This window comes from Protomyctophum parallelum (assembly GCF_964188405.1).
Source record: "Protomyctophum parallelum genome assembly, chromosome: 13".
In the NCBI taxonomy this organism is placed as follows: domain Eukaryota; kingdom Metazoa; phylum Chordata; class Actinopteri; order Myctophiformes; family Myctophidae; genus Protomyctophum; species Protomyctophum parallelum.
The window spans coordinates 27,026,797-27,041,796 of NC_139708.1; the positions used below are offsets into that span (position 1 = coordinate 27,026,797).

A 15,000-nucleotide genomic window follows, 5' to 3' on the forward strand; every position below is an offset into this window, starting at 1 on the left:
CACACGTGCGCGCGCGCGTGTGAGCCAGTGTTTCCAGACACTTGTACGATAATTTGATAAAGTCTTGTTGCAATTAAAGCTAAACCGGCAATACAATGATAAAACATTGGATTCAGATCAATAAAATCATTGCTGAATAAATAAACATAAACACAAGGCGAGGCTACAAGACCAGACTGTGTGTATTTTAATAGTATGTGTGTTTCCTCTGATGGCAACCATGCAAGGATCCTCACACACACACAAACAAACACACACACACAATAACAATAACACTAATCATAATAATAACAATAATCATAATAATACTCACAGAAGCACCAGCCTCACCAGGCTCACCAGGAGGGCCAGTAAATCCCTGAGGTCCCTGTAGGGGGAGACAGAGACACACACATATCCATTATAACTATGAAGAACCTTGGACTTGGAACTGTGCACACACAAACAAACTGCACAAAAAAACTATGGACTAAAAACTAGTATGTTTTTAGTATGTGTTTTAGTATCTACTAAAACACATTTCAGCCACTGCGATGTGACAATTAAGATGATTCTGATTCTGATTTTGTGTGTAGTAGTGTATTATAACACTAGTCCACTAGGGGGAGACAAATAGCCACCTATCCACTGTGAAGAATCTATTACTGCTAACTTAGCCTGGACTGGGAGGCATTCCATTTGGGCATTGCCTACCTGGGTGGCATTCCATTTGGGAATTGCCTACCTGGGTGGCATTCCATTTCATTTGGGTATCATGACGTGGTGGGGAGGGGGTGATGTTTTAGAGTCTGATTTCTAGTCGTCAGAAACCCCAAAGCAGAATCAGAATTAGCCAAAACAATTAATCTGACACACTTCTTCAAGTACGTTGTGGAATAAATAGTTTGTTTGGTAAAGCCTTTTATTTTTTATTACAAGTCCAACTTACAAAACCAGGCTTTCTTCCGAGGTGGAAGGTGTGGTGATGGCCAGATTCCCGCTAACTAAAGTGTTGTAAAGTCATATTTATCTGTCATATCTGGCAGATTCTTATCAAGAATAAATATTGAAGAATCAGCTTCGTTGTCACATCATAGGTGTGACATATTAATCATAACAATGACAGGAAAATAAATCCTGGGAAGTGGAAGAAGAACAGGGAGAGCACTGTAAACAGGAAGTGACATAGGCGGGTAGAACCAGAGTAATCTAGTAAGAGAGTAATGACACTCCCGTTGACTCTCATTGTAACAATGGAATGCGGAAGTGCTCATTCTATCTCAATGGGATAGTTCCAGCCATAGGAGCAATGTTTGGAACTATCGCCCATAGGCACCCGCTTTGCGGCGAGATCAAAGCGTGTCACTCTCCTAGGAGAGTTAGGAACAAATGAAAGGAAAGGGCACTGAGGTCATTTTCTCCTCATTCTCTCTCTCTGTAATTCCAGACGGCAGATTGGTCACCCTGGGTGGCAAACTGCTGCCCTCTGCTGGCCAACTCTGGAATAGTTAGTTAGCTAGTTAGTTAGCTAACTATACCTAACTAGATTCACCCTGGGTGGCAAACTGCTGCCCTCTGCTGCCCAACTCTGGAATACACTAGAGTCAAACACTATTTACATACACTGGAGTCAATGGAGCAGAGTGGAGAATATGAATAAACACTATTTCTGAACGACTGAGACCTTTGTAAAGTAATCGCTTCTGGAAAATAATAGAAGATTAACACATTATTGTCTGCTGTGTTGCTTTTCGATGTGTACACTGTGGAATTTTATAGAGGCATCTAAAGAGCAATATGTACCTTTCTGAACGTACCAAGTATCGCAAGACTGTCCACAGTTTCCTGTCTGGCAGCCAAATCTCGCGATACCCCGGGAACAGAAACGATTCCTGCTGCTGTTTAGATACTCAAATAAAATGATGTACTGTGCACGAAAAGCAAGTGATTAGAAAACAACCTGTGATAATTATGTCTTCTTTTATAATCCTGAACCGATTATAAGACAAAGGTCTCAATGGTTCATAAATAGTTTGTTCGTAAGCTGCTCCAGCTCCATCACTGTATTCATGATGGAACTATTGGCTGCTCCTGCTCCATCACTGTATTCATGATGGAACTATTGGCTGCTCCAGCTCCATCACTGTATTCATGATGGAACTATTGGCTGCTCCAGCTCCATCACTGTATTCATGATGGAACTATTGGCTGCTCCAGCTCCATCACTGTATTCATGATGGAACTATTGGCTGCTCCAGCTCCATCACTGTATTCATGATGGAACTATTGGCTGCTCCAGCTCCATCACTGCCATCCATTTCATGGCACTTCCAGTGTGTCCCCGGCGTCCCTTCTTTTCATACGCTCCTAGGTTTGGTAAAACAGGAAGCAGGAAGTGGTGTACTTACACTTGAACCGGGAGCTCCGGGGGGTCCACGGGATCCCATGGGGCCCTGTCAATCAAACACAGAGAGAGAGAACGTCAGTTTGTGTGTGTGTGTGTGTGTGTGTGTGTGTGTGTGTGTGTGCGCGCGTGCGTGCATGCATGCGTGTGTGCGTGTGTGTACCATAGGTCCGGGAACAGGCATAGCTCCTGACTTATCATCAAATCCACCAGACATCTGAGGAGCGAAGTTCTGAAACGAAAACACAATAAAATAAATTTAGAATGATACAATAAGATCAATACAGAAATACAGTTAGAATTATACAATATGATCAATACAGAAATACAGTTTCTAAACATCTGACAACCAGATGAGATGTAAATATATACGACTGTTAGATATATGTAAATATACTGTAAATATATACGACATCTGTTCTCAAATAATTTCAAGTCATTCATACACACAGCGTAACGCTGGCTGCCTGTTACTGCTGTAACAATTCAATTTCCCCTCGGGGATTAATAAAGTATTTTCCATTCCATTCCATTCCATGAACAGTCCAGTCATATCATATAGATCAATAGAACTGATTTATGGGGAAAATAAAGAATAAAATCTAAAGCCTAAAAAACATATTAGTTATTTGGTTTCTTCCAGACAGCAATCACATCACTGCAGTACCCAGGTGTCCAGTAGGGGGCATACACTGCAGTACCCCAGGTGTCCAGGAGGGGGCATACATGTGTCATGTTCCAGATCAGGTTCTCACAGCTCGTGTTCTGATTGGCTGGGATTTATACCACATGACACCTCTCATTTTGTGACATCATGGCATGTGTTTCTCCCACGTGCATGATGTCACAATGGATGATGTCATAGACAGTGATGTCATAATGCATGATGTCATAGATAGTGATGTCATAATGCATGATGTCATAGAGAATGATGTCATAATGCATGATGTCATAGAGAAGTATGTCATAATGCATGATGTCATAGAGAATGATGTCATGACGCAGCTGTTTCTGAGCCAATGAAACAACACTAAGGGGAAATGAAGCGGAACAGGGAACTGTTATGCCACCTTGTGGGCATCTGGGGAACTGCAGCGGTTCTGCACAGAACAATAATGCTAGTTATTAACATCTGTGTATTACTCAACACACACACACACACACACACACACACACACACACACACACACACACACCCCCCTAACACGGCCTATATCAGCGGTCAGTTATCTCAGGGTCTGACACTGACACTCTAGTCTACGGGATGTGTGGTACAGTATTTGAGGTCTCTAGGGGTCAGATTGAGGGGGGGGGGGGGCGTACAGTCAAGGCCCCAGTGAGGCTCTTCAACGTTGAAGTGGTAAGAGGAGGGACTGCAGGCGGACCCGTGGATCCATGGCCAGAAAACCCCGTGCCGCTGGGCTTGGAGCGCTCGGTTGCACTTCCGCATTTGACCACCAAAATTTGGTGGTCAAATGCGGAAGTAGACGTTCTGAGATGGTCCTTCCGGGTGCTTGAGCAACTTCCACGGACATGAATAGCGGGGGAGTACAGTACTCTATGGGTACAGTACTCTAGGGGTCAGAGGTCACAGTTGAGGGGTCGTACAGTATTTGGGGGTCTCTAGGGGTCAGAGATCAGATTGAGGGAGGGGGGGGGGGTACAGTAACAGTACTTACTCCGCCTAGGCCAGGGGGTCCGGGGGGTCCTGGAAGTCCTTGGTTTCCGTTCCTACCGGGGGTTCCATCGTTGCCGGGAGCACCGGGAAGACCCTGGAGACATGGAGATGTTAGATAAGACCCTGGTTAGGCTTTGACATGGTTAGATGGTTGTTGTTTTCAGATAGAGAATGGTTTGGGGTTAGAGTGTCTGTTATCACATGGTTAGAAGGTCTGTGGTTAGGCTTTTGACATGGTTAGATGGTTGGTGTTCTCAGGTAGAGATGGTTAAAGGTCCTCATCAAAGGATTCTTCTCAAATCCAAACGGATGTTATGTTCCATCTTGAATGGCAGCTTGAGGTCATAGTTTATCGCCCCCAAATCACCAAGAGTACTTTGAACCTTTGGGATTCACGAATAAGTCAGTGAGTCTAAAGTCGTAGTTGGTGCACTTAGTGTTGTTAGTCTTCCTGTCGTATTGCTATCTGTACTCAGTACTCACTTAGTGTTGTTAGTCTTCCTGTCGTACTCAGTACTCAGTTTGATTAATCAAGTGGACAATAATGAATTACATCACATGCATTCCAACTGTACAGTAGCTAATGGTATTCCACTGGATCACATGACTGGTCACATGACTATGACATCACAGGGAAGGTATTCCACGGGATCACGTGACTGGTGGTCACATGACTATGACCAATCATTATTGTTTTCATATCGACTATGGGGGGGTGGGGTTAGTGTATGGGGCCAAAATCACTGCTGTACAGTGTGTCAGACAGACAGACAGACAGACAGACAGACAGACAGACAGACAGACAGACGGGTGGACCTACCCTCTCTCCTTTGGGTCCACGGTCTCCCTTGGGTCCCTCGACTTGGGGCTCCTGGGGGAAACCTGAAGAAATGGACAGGAAATTAACATGTATTACATAACATACATGTTATGTAATAAATAAAAAATAATAAAAAAGGCTCCCATGAGGGGCTCCCATGAGGGGCTGCCATAAGGGGTTCCCATGAGGGGCTGCCATGAGGGGTTCCCATGAGGGGCTGCCATGAGGGGCTCACATGAGGGGCTGCCATGAGGGGCTGCCATGAGGGGCTCACATGAGGGGCTCCCATGAGGGGCTCACATGAGGAGCTGCCATGAGGGGCTACCATGAGGGGCTGCCATGAGGGGCTCCCATGAGGGGCTGCCATGAGGGGCTGCCATGAGGGGCTACCATGAGGGGCTCACATGAGGGGCTACCATGAGGGGTTCCCATGAGGGGCTGCCATGAGGGGCTGCCATGAGGGGCTACCATGAGGGGCTCACATGAGGGGCTACCATGAGGGGCTCACATGAGTGGCTCCCATGAGGGGCTCACATGAGGGGCTGCCATGAGGGGCTCCCATGAGGGGCTGCCATGAGGGGCTGCCATGAGGGGCTACCATGAGGGGCTCACATGAGGGGCTACCATGAGGGGTTCCCATGAGGGGCTGCCATGAGGGGCTCACATGATGGGCTGCCATGAGGGGCTCCCATGAGGGGCTACCATGAGGGGCTGCCATGAGGGGTTCCCTGAGGGGCTCACATGAGGGGCTCCCATGAGGGGCTGCCATGAGGGGCTCCCATGTGGGGCTCCCATGAGGGGCTGCCATGAGGGGCTCCCATGAGGGGCTGCCATGAGGGGCTCCCATGAGGGACTCCCATGAGGGGCTCCCATGAGGGACTCCCATGAGTCCCAGCTTGTAGTGTTTACAAACACTAAACAAACACAAACACTGAAGAGTGAGGAGTCAGAATGTGTATTGCTGGCGTGATTGGAATGAGAGGATTTTCTTTTTCTCTTTATCTCAATATTTGTGACTCTTGTTGATACAGAGACAGTCATAGCAGCAAGACTAACTGTTCAGGACTCCAAAATGAGTTAATAGCACAGGCGGACTCTTCACATATACTAGAGCATGTCTGAGATAAATGTCAGAGCTGAAATGGACATGTCAATATGAAATAAATGCTTAAACATGTAGCTAGGTGTAATGTTAGAGTCCACAGAAGACATGTAAATATTAAATAAATGCTTAAACATGTAGCTAGGTGTAATGTTAGAGACCACAGAAGACATGTAAATATGAAATAAATGCTTAAACATGTAGCTAGGTGTAATGTTAGAGTCCACAGAAGACTACATGTAAATATGAAATAAATGCTTAAACATGTAGCTAGGTGTAATGTTAGAGACCACAGAAGACATGTAAATATGAAATAAATGATTAAACATGTAGCTAGGTATAATGTTAGAGTCCACAGAAGACATGTAAATATGAAATAAATGCTTAAACATGTAGCTAGGTGTAATGTTAGAGACCACAGAAGACATGTAAATATGAAATAAATGCTTAAACATGTAGCTAGGTGTAATGTTAGAGACCACAGAAGACATGTAAATATGAAATAAATGCTTAAACATGTAGCAGGTGTAATGTTAGAGACCACAGAAGTGAACCTTTCAAGCCTGTTTTCTCAACTCGCTGTTTCTCTGCAAGACATTACTATAAGCCATATCTCCAAAACTGGTGGGTCAAACTGAACAACCAATATGTCAATTTGAAGCTAGGATTCCCTGCTTTCATATATGACTTGAAGAAACAAAGGAAAAACATCAATGACTTACTACTTAGCCTCAGTAAGAAACTGTCACATTTTGTAAAAAATAAATAAATAAAGCTAACAGGGGAATCTCCATCATGGCCCATAGTACTTACCCCACCCCCTTAGATATCATTTCTGTAGACTTAGATAGCATTTGATACAGACTCATAGCATGTTATGTAGACAGCACTATAATTGCATTGTATGTAGCACGTCATAGTAAATATGTATAGCATAGTAGTATAGATGTATAGTTTATATGTATAGCTTCATTATATAGATATTTCACTGTTACTTTCTTAGCTTACGCATGTTTCTTGATAAATGTTTTTATGTGATGTATTCCCATGCTTTTTTTGTTCTTGCTTAATGTAAGTCGCTCTAGATTAAGAGCGTCTGCTAAATGCCAAGATTATAAATTGTAAATTGTATCTCCCCGGACGTGTTCATTTGTAAGCTTGGCCTGATGGTGGCGCTAGAGGGAAGACCATTGACGAGACATTTTGTAAAAACGTAGAGATTAAACGCAGAGATTAAAAAACTAAAGACGGAATGAAAAAAAGTAATATTATTTATTATACAACACTGTGTGTGTGTGTGTGTGTGTGTGTGTGTGTGTGTGTGTGTGTGTGTGTGTGTGTGTGTGTGTGTGTGTGTGTGTGTGTGTGTGTGTGTGTGTACGGAATGTAAATAATTTATCAATCCCAGGGGAGAAACATAGAACTACAGCTGCTCATGAAAATAAAAATAGAATGTACCTGGGTCAGCCTCATGGTGGCGCTATAAAACACAGGCTTGGCTAGTCAGGGTTAGGCTTCCTACCCAGGGCTGTGTTATAGCGCCACCATGAGGCTGAGTTGAAACATATATTCGATGACCTTCTGAAAGTCTCACACCAATCAGACATTCACCATTTTGACGATGGCATTTTGTAAGAAACAGGACCGTCTCCAACCAACATTGTCACAGTCAATCGTGGCCAATCGGAATGGAATGTGACAGAGTGTGAACGTCCAATCAAATCCAAACGTTACAGCGCTAAATATTGTACAGTTTAACGTCAGCTGTGTGTCTATGTGGTGACGTAGACACACAGTAGCTGACATTAAACTAAACAGGTAGCCTGGGGTCCACCTATGGAGCCTAACCCTGTCTGTATATAGGTACCCAGACCTTTTTTTTCCACCCTGGAAATAAAAACGTCTGGGTTTCCGAGGCTAGTCTGTCACTGACCCTGCAGGTCATTTTGACAGCAGGTTTTAGAATGTATTTACGTCACCGCTAAACCCCTTATCCCTAAACTTCTTTGCATTTTTTACTATTTTTAAAAACCTTTTTGAATAGTTCAACTAGCCAATCTACATTGACACGTTGTGAGCTTGTAGATCTACATTGACACATTGTGAGCTTGTAGATCTACATTGACACATTGTGAGCTTGAAGATCTACATTGACACATTGTGAGCTTGTACACTGGCCATTTGAACTATTCAAAAATGTTTTGGAAAAGGCAAAATAAGTTTATGGATAAGAGGTTTAGCGGTGACGAGGATGGAGCCCCTAGTGCTTTAGTCTCATCAACAAAAGTAACACAGGTCAGAGGTCACTGAACCTGTGACCTGTGAACCAACATGCTCCTTCTGTCTTGTCTCCTTGACAGGTTGGTCCTCACAGAGACACATGGAGACACTGTGTCCATCAGTCCATCACAGAGACACTGTGTCCATCAGTCCATCACAGAGACACATGGAGACACTGTGTCCATCAGTCCCTCACAGAGACACATGGAGACACTGTGTCCATCAGTCCATCACAGAGACACATGGAGACACTGTGTCCATCAGTCCATCACAGAGACACATGGAGACACTGTGTCCATCAGTCCCTCACAGAGACACTGTGTCCATCAGTCCATCACAGAGACACATGGAGACACTGTGTCCATCAGTCCCTCACAGAGACACTGTGTCCATCAGTCCATCACAGAGACACATGGAGACACTGTGTCCATCAGTCCCTCACAGAGACACTGTGTCCATCAGTCCATCACAGAGACACATGGAGACACTGTGTCCATCAGTCCATCACAGAGACACATGGAGACACTGTGTCCATCAGTCCATCATGCACTTCCCATTGCAGTCAGAACTGCAGCATCACTCCCAATCTTCCGCCGTAGCCTGAAAACCCACCTTTTCAGACTCCATCATGGCCCTTAGCACTTACCCTAAACCCTTAGATAGCATTTCTGTTGGATTATATAGCATTTGATACAGATTTATAGCATGTTATGTAGACAGCACTGTAATTGTATTGTATGTAGTCATAGCACGCCATAGTACACATATATAGCATAGTAGTAAAGATGTATAGTTTATATGTATAGTGTATGTATAGTTTCACTATATAAATATTCCACTGTTACTTTCTTAGCTTACGCATGTTAAATGATAAATGCTTTTTATGTGATGTATTCCCATGCTTTGTTCTTGCTTAAATGTAAGTCGCTCTGGATTAAGAGCGTCTGCTAAATGCCTAAATTGTAAATTGTATCACAGAGACACATGGAGACACTGTGTCCATCAGTTCCTCACAGAGACACATGGAGACACTGTGTCCATCAGTCCCTCACAGAGACACATGGAGACACTGTGTCCATCAGTCCCTCACTGGGTACGTGTTGGGGTGCATCGCTAAGTTTGGGGTGTGTGTGTGTGTGTGTGTGTGTGTGTGTGTCTGTGTGTGTGTGTGTGTGTGTGTGTGTGTGTACGTGCTTGCGGGCGCGCGCGCGTGTGTGTGTGTGTGTGTGTGAGTGTGTGTGTGTGTGTGTGTGTACGTGCTTGCGGGCGTGTGTGTGTGTGTGTGTGTGTGCGTGTGTGTGTGTGTGTGTGTGTGTGTGTACGTGCTTGCGGGCGTGTGTGTGTGTGTGTGTGTTTACCATCGTCGGGGCAGATGGGGCAGCACTCGTCGTGGGGGATGACAGGGTTGGGGCAGTCGGACGTATCTTCACAGATGACCTCGTCACACATCACCGTTCCACTGTCGCACACGCAGATCTGACACGGCTCTGGTTTCCACACATCACGGTCTGCATAAACCTGACCATCTAGAGTACAGCTGGAGCCTGACCCTGGGGGAGAGAAGAGAGGATATTTTAATGGACCTGTATATTGGTAATCCAAAGGCTTTTCCCCCTATAGCCCAAACCACACCGATGGGTCGCCATCCAAGCCCCATCGCAACCAGACGCTTGTGAGTCGACCCACATGAAGTTATAGAAGCAACCGTTGAACTGAACTAAGTGAATCACTCTTGCGTCTAAATGTGTCTAAATGTGTCTACGTGGAACTACTAGCAACAGGACACTATTACCTCACGGCTGGGACCAACGCTGAAACCCTTGTGTTGCGTCTGGTCTAGAGAGGAGCTAGAGGCAGATCAGAGGAATCTAGAGCGGGGCTAGAGGCAGCTCAGAGTAGTAAAGTGAAGAAAAGTAAAGAAAGTTTCATCACATTTTCTCACGTTGAACCACTTGAACCCAGAATAGCATCACTATTCTGGGGGGGAACGTTCACTAAAAATAGAAGCTCACAATGCGTCCTGTTGTGAGTTTGTAGATCTGATATTTTTGGTGAAGGGACTTGGGCTTCTATTTTCACCAGTGCCTTTCCCTTGTCCCTAAACTTCTTTACTTTTTTACTATCATGAAAAACATTTTAAAATAGTTCAACCAGCCGATCTACATCAGCACGTTGTGAGCTTGTAGATCGATCATTTTAACTATTAGCCATTGACAATTTACGTCACATGTTTACGTCAATGGGCTAGCCAATCACAATTCAGCCCCTCACTTCACACAGGTGTGATTTCTTTTCAAATAGTAAAACAGGCATAGAGGGGGTTTAGCATGGACAGAAATAAGGCAATCAGTATGTTAAAGTTATTATGTTTAATAAGGCTGAAAAGGAAAAGCAACAAGTACAGTTCTCCTAAATACAGTATAGTCTCCATTTACACCCGGCAGTCTGATCTAGATCTGATTCAGATCTGTGTCTCGTCATCCGGACTGAAATCCGGTTTGTATATGCATAAAGGTCACATAAAGGTCACATGATGGAATCTGATGTGTTTTTCCCCCAATGAGTCACATTTACATCCAGAGGAGGTTTCACATCTGATTCAACTCTGATTTGAGGAGATCTGATCTCAGTATGACTGCAACAACATGATCCAAATCAGATTCCATGAGACTTGTTTGTGTTTAAGACTTACTTAAACACATCAGAGTACACTCTGGATGTACAGTACGTGGCACAGATCTGATCCAGAGCCCGTTCATCATATTTCCCAGAGAGATTTCTCAAAGTTTTTAATGTAAATTATTTAAAGCTGAACCGAGCCCGCATGCAAAATGAACTGGCTTTAGATGTGTGGCACTCCAACATGGCCGCCGCTGCTATGCTGAACGCTTATAGCTGTATGTATACTATATACACAGAATTAAATAATCTGCAGAAACATAACGTTTCAGTCCAAGACCTGCTTCAGGCATTTAGCTGAGAACGTTAAGAGTGAGTACTGGGTGTTTTATCTCTTATTCAGCTCATATACTGTCACTGAAACAACTCCAACTTATAACTGTTGTTCTCACAAAAACACAATATACGAGAGAGAGAGAGAGAGAGAGAGAGAGAGAGAGAGAGAGAGAGAGAGAGAGAGAGAGAGAGAGAGAGAGAGAGAGAGAGAGAGAGAGAGAGAGAGAGAGAGAGAGAGAGAGAGAGAGAGAGAGAGAGAGAGAGAGAGAGAGAGAGAGAGAGAGAGAGATAGAGATAGAGATAGAGATAGAGATAGAGATAGAGATAGAGATAGAGATAGAGATAGAGATAGAGATAGAGATAGAGATAGAGATAGAGAGAGAGAGAGAGAGAGAGAGAGAGAGAGGGAGAGAGAGAGATACAGAGGGAGAGAGAGAGATACAGAGGGAGAGAGAGATAGAGGGAGAGAGAGAGAGAGCGCTGCTGTTTCCTCTGTCACAGTTTAGAGAAGCAGAAACATGAACTATTTGAGGGTAAAGAAAGGTTGCAAATACCTCAACGCAGAACACTAACCATGCACAACACACACACGTGCACGTGTGTGTGTGTGTGTGTGTGTGTGTGAGACAGAAAGAGAGAGAGAGAGAGAGAAAGAGAGAGAGGGGGGGGGGGCTGAAAGATGATTGGTCACTACAAGTAAAAAGCTAAAAAATCTGAAGAAAAACGGACAACTACTAACAACCATAAGAGAGAGAGAGAGAGAGAGAGAGAGAGAGAGAGACTTCAGTTACAGTTGAGCTGGTGTAATTTTCTCGCCCAGCGGTCGATAAGATATAGTAGTTTTCTGTTAAATGTCTGCGTTGTAAAATCTAATCTTTAGTCTTCAGTAAAAACCCAGTACGCTGTAACGTGTGACTCACTGTAAAAACCTGTACTGTAAAAACCTTTTCCGTTACTGTAAACACTAGATGATCGTTCATGTCTGTCTCTGACTCAAACCCTAAACACTAGATGATGTAGTTTAGTCTTTGTGTTTGGAATCCAGTCTGGAAGAAAAAAAGCCCAAAGCCCCAAAAACCCTCCCAGTGGTTCTGCTAACGTCGTTACGGAAAATATGATGTTTGACACGAGTGTGTGTGTGTGTGTGTGTGTGTGTGTGTGTGTGTGTGTGTGTGCGTGCACATGTGCGTGAGCAGCTGCTTTCCATTGACTCACCAGAGCCTGAACACATGAAGCAACATGAAGGTTCCTATGAATGACTTTTCTACCGACTTCTGGTACGATATTAATTTAATTAACATCATGAAAAAAAATCATACTGGATCGCAGACAGTGGCAAGGAGTGAGCCTATACATAATAATCGACAGACAGTTCTGAAGTCCAGACGTCATCAGTCTCTGATGAAGTCTGGATAGCCTGCAGTCTCTCAGCTATGATGTAGATTTAAGCAATATTACACGAGAGGGTGTAGTTTAACGTGATTATTGCCACGACAGTGATGCGGTCAGGAAGGAGACATAGTCGAGTTCCGCAAGCATCACTGAAGTGGCAATAATCACGTTAAACTACACCCTCTCGTGTAATATTGTAAGTATACAACAGTTACCCTTAAAACTAAGTAAATCGCTGAAAAAACATATTTTCATAATGGCCGATGTAGTCACTACGACCACAAATGTCCCAAGAAACTAGCTAGCCTAGCCACCGACTTTGCTGCACTCTGGGAAAACAGAGCAGCTGAATTATTTGTTTTGATTAGGTGTGGAGTGGTGCTCGTTTTAACCACAGCTAGAAGGCTTTCAACCAATCAGACCAATCAGATTTATTCCTCGAAACGACCTGTGGTATAATCACTCTTATCCTGCATTTTCTCAGCTATGATGTACTTTCACTCTTCAAGGGAAAAGGCCCGATCTACTCAGACAGTCTTATATAGTTTCAGGCGTGTGCTGCGTGCAGATTCAAAGAGAAAATGAATAAAATCCGCACTCTCAGTCAAGTAAGATTCTTTGTTTAATAGTGATAGTGCTCCGCAGCAGCAGTAATACCAGACAGACAAACGCGTTTCGGCGCGCAGGCCTTCGGCAGTGTATTTTGACACTGAAGGCCTGCGCGCCAAAACGCGTTTGTCTGTCTGTGTGTGTGTGTACGTACGGCTGTAATCCATGTAACTCGAGAACCGTTTGCCCCACCGACTTCAAATTCGACACACGCGTTCCACACCCCCCACATTTTTTGGGCTCCCGTATGTGTTTTCTATCCCCACAAATAACCAATTTTGAACATTCAGGCTTTCATATCATATAGGTGTTTTAATGGAAATTGCTCTCAGGAACAGCTCAACTGATTTTGGCCTCATCGTGATGTCATCAATGTCACCCTACTTTGTATAATTCCTCCTCTTCTTCAGTCTTCAGTTCCAAATTTGCATTTCCACTTTGTTTACAATGTCCACCATTGTTGATTTTCCAAGCTGGCATGGAATGGAAACGAGCCTGGTTTTATCTAGCATCAGTATTATAATGACTCAAATATTAAATAATCTGCATATCAGCACCCCCACCACCTCAGGACATTGTGGTACTGCAGCCAAAACTGCTTTCAAAGTCCAGAAAGAAATGACAAGGCCTGGCTATATCAGAGTGGTGATTGAGGCTCAAACCATTAGAAATAACTTTGAGGGACATAGACAATATGATATTAAATATTAAAAGCAGTTTTAAAATGCATGTTATTTGCGCTTTAATACAAATCCACTGTAGACATGTTATGAGCTACTTTGTGTCAAGAAATTCCTTGCAGGTGATTCTTTTTGGAGTTTGGAAGTGCTTGTTGTATGTCACTGAACAGCCCATGCGTACCACCTGTTTAGAATTTGCACATAATGCAGGAGGCAGCAGGAGTTTGCTTTACTGATAACGGGCGCTTCCAAACTATGATAGCAAGATGGCCATGGTCTGCGTATAGTCAATACATTAAGCAGTGTAAACCAAGATGGCTGCGGTCTGCATATAGTCAACACATTAAGCAGTGTAAACCAAGCCAGAAAGGTTTAGCTTGTAGATCCACTGTTTCTGCTAGTTTTGCGGTGACACGTCACATGGCTTCAGTGGTTAACCACATGGACCCGTCTATTCTGGGAGGAAATAACAGATCTACAAGCTCACTATGTAGTGAGCTTGTGTATCAGAGTTGGTTCACAGCCTCAGTCTGATGGTCTGTGAAGTCTAACATCTCCCCCCAGAGTCACAGCGATATCCCTTTGGCTGAGTGGTTAAGATGTTGGCTTTGCACAGATACACGTAATGGGGAGACCCGGGTTTCGAATCCCGGGTGTTACACTTGTAGATCTACAAGCTCACAACGTGGCATGCTGTGAGCTTGTACAAGCCTCTATGGTTTACAGGCTCCAGCAGCTTGCAGATCAGCTGTTCTCAGCCCCTCCCAGAGGCAATGCCACACACTGTCTGTCAATGCCACACAATGTCTGGCAATGCCACACAATGTCTGGCAATGCCACACAATGTCTGGCAATGCCACACAATGTCTGTCAATGCCACACACTGTCTGGCAATGCCACACAATGTCTGGCAATGCCACACAATGTCTGGCAATGCCACACAATGTCTGGCAATGCTGGATGCCACGTAACGCCAGGCAATATACAATAAAAATAGGCATTGCCACACAATGTCTGGACCAGGCAATAGCTGGATGCCACGTAATACCAGGCAATATACAATAACAATAGTCAATGCGACACATTTCCATGCAATGCGTG

General features: G+C 44.1%; 1 protein-coding gene across 1 annotated transcript in view; it reads right to left on the reverse strand.

Annotated features, from left to right (window-relative positions):
* Nucleotides 1-15,000, reverse strand: part of LOC310869506 (uncharacterized protein) — a 38,101-nt gene that overhangs the window by 19,496 nt on the left and 3,605 nt on the right. Inside the window, exons 2-7 of the mRNA XM_083780277.1 lie at nucleotides 9,622-9,813; nucleotides 4,882-4,943; nucleotides 4,063-4,155; nucleotides 2,547-2,615; nucleotides 2,388-2,432; nucleotides 314-367 (exon numbers count right to left, since the gene is read on the reverse strand). Coding sequence (XP_083636403.1) covers nucleotides 314-367; nucleotides 2,388-2,432; nucleotides 2,547-2,615; nucleotides 4,063-4,155; nucleotides 4,882-4,943; nucleotides 9,622-9,813 — 515 coding nt within the window. The remainder of the gene's footprint in view (nucleotides 1-313; nucleotides 368-2,387; nucleotides 2,433-2,546; nucleotides 2,616-4,062; nucleotides 4,156-4,881; nucleotides 4,944-9,621; nucleotides 9,814-15,000) is intronic.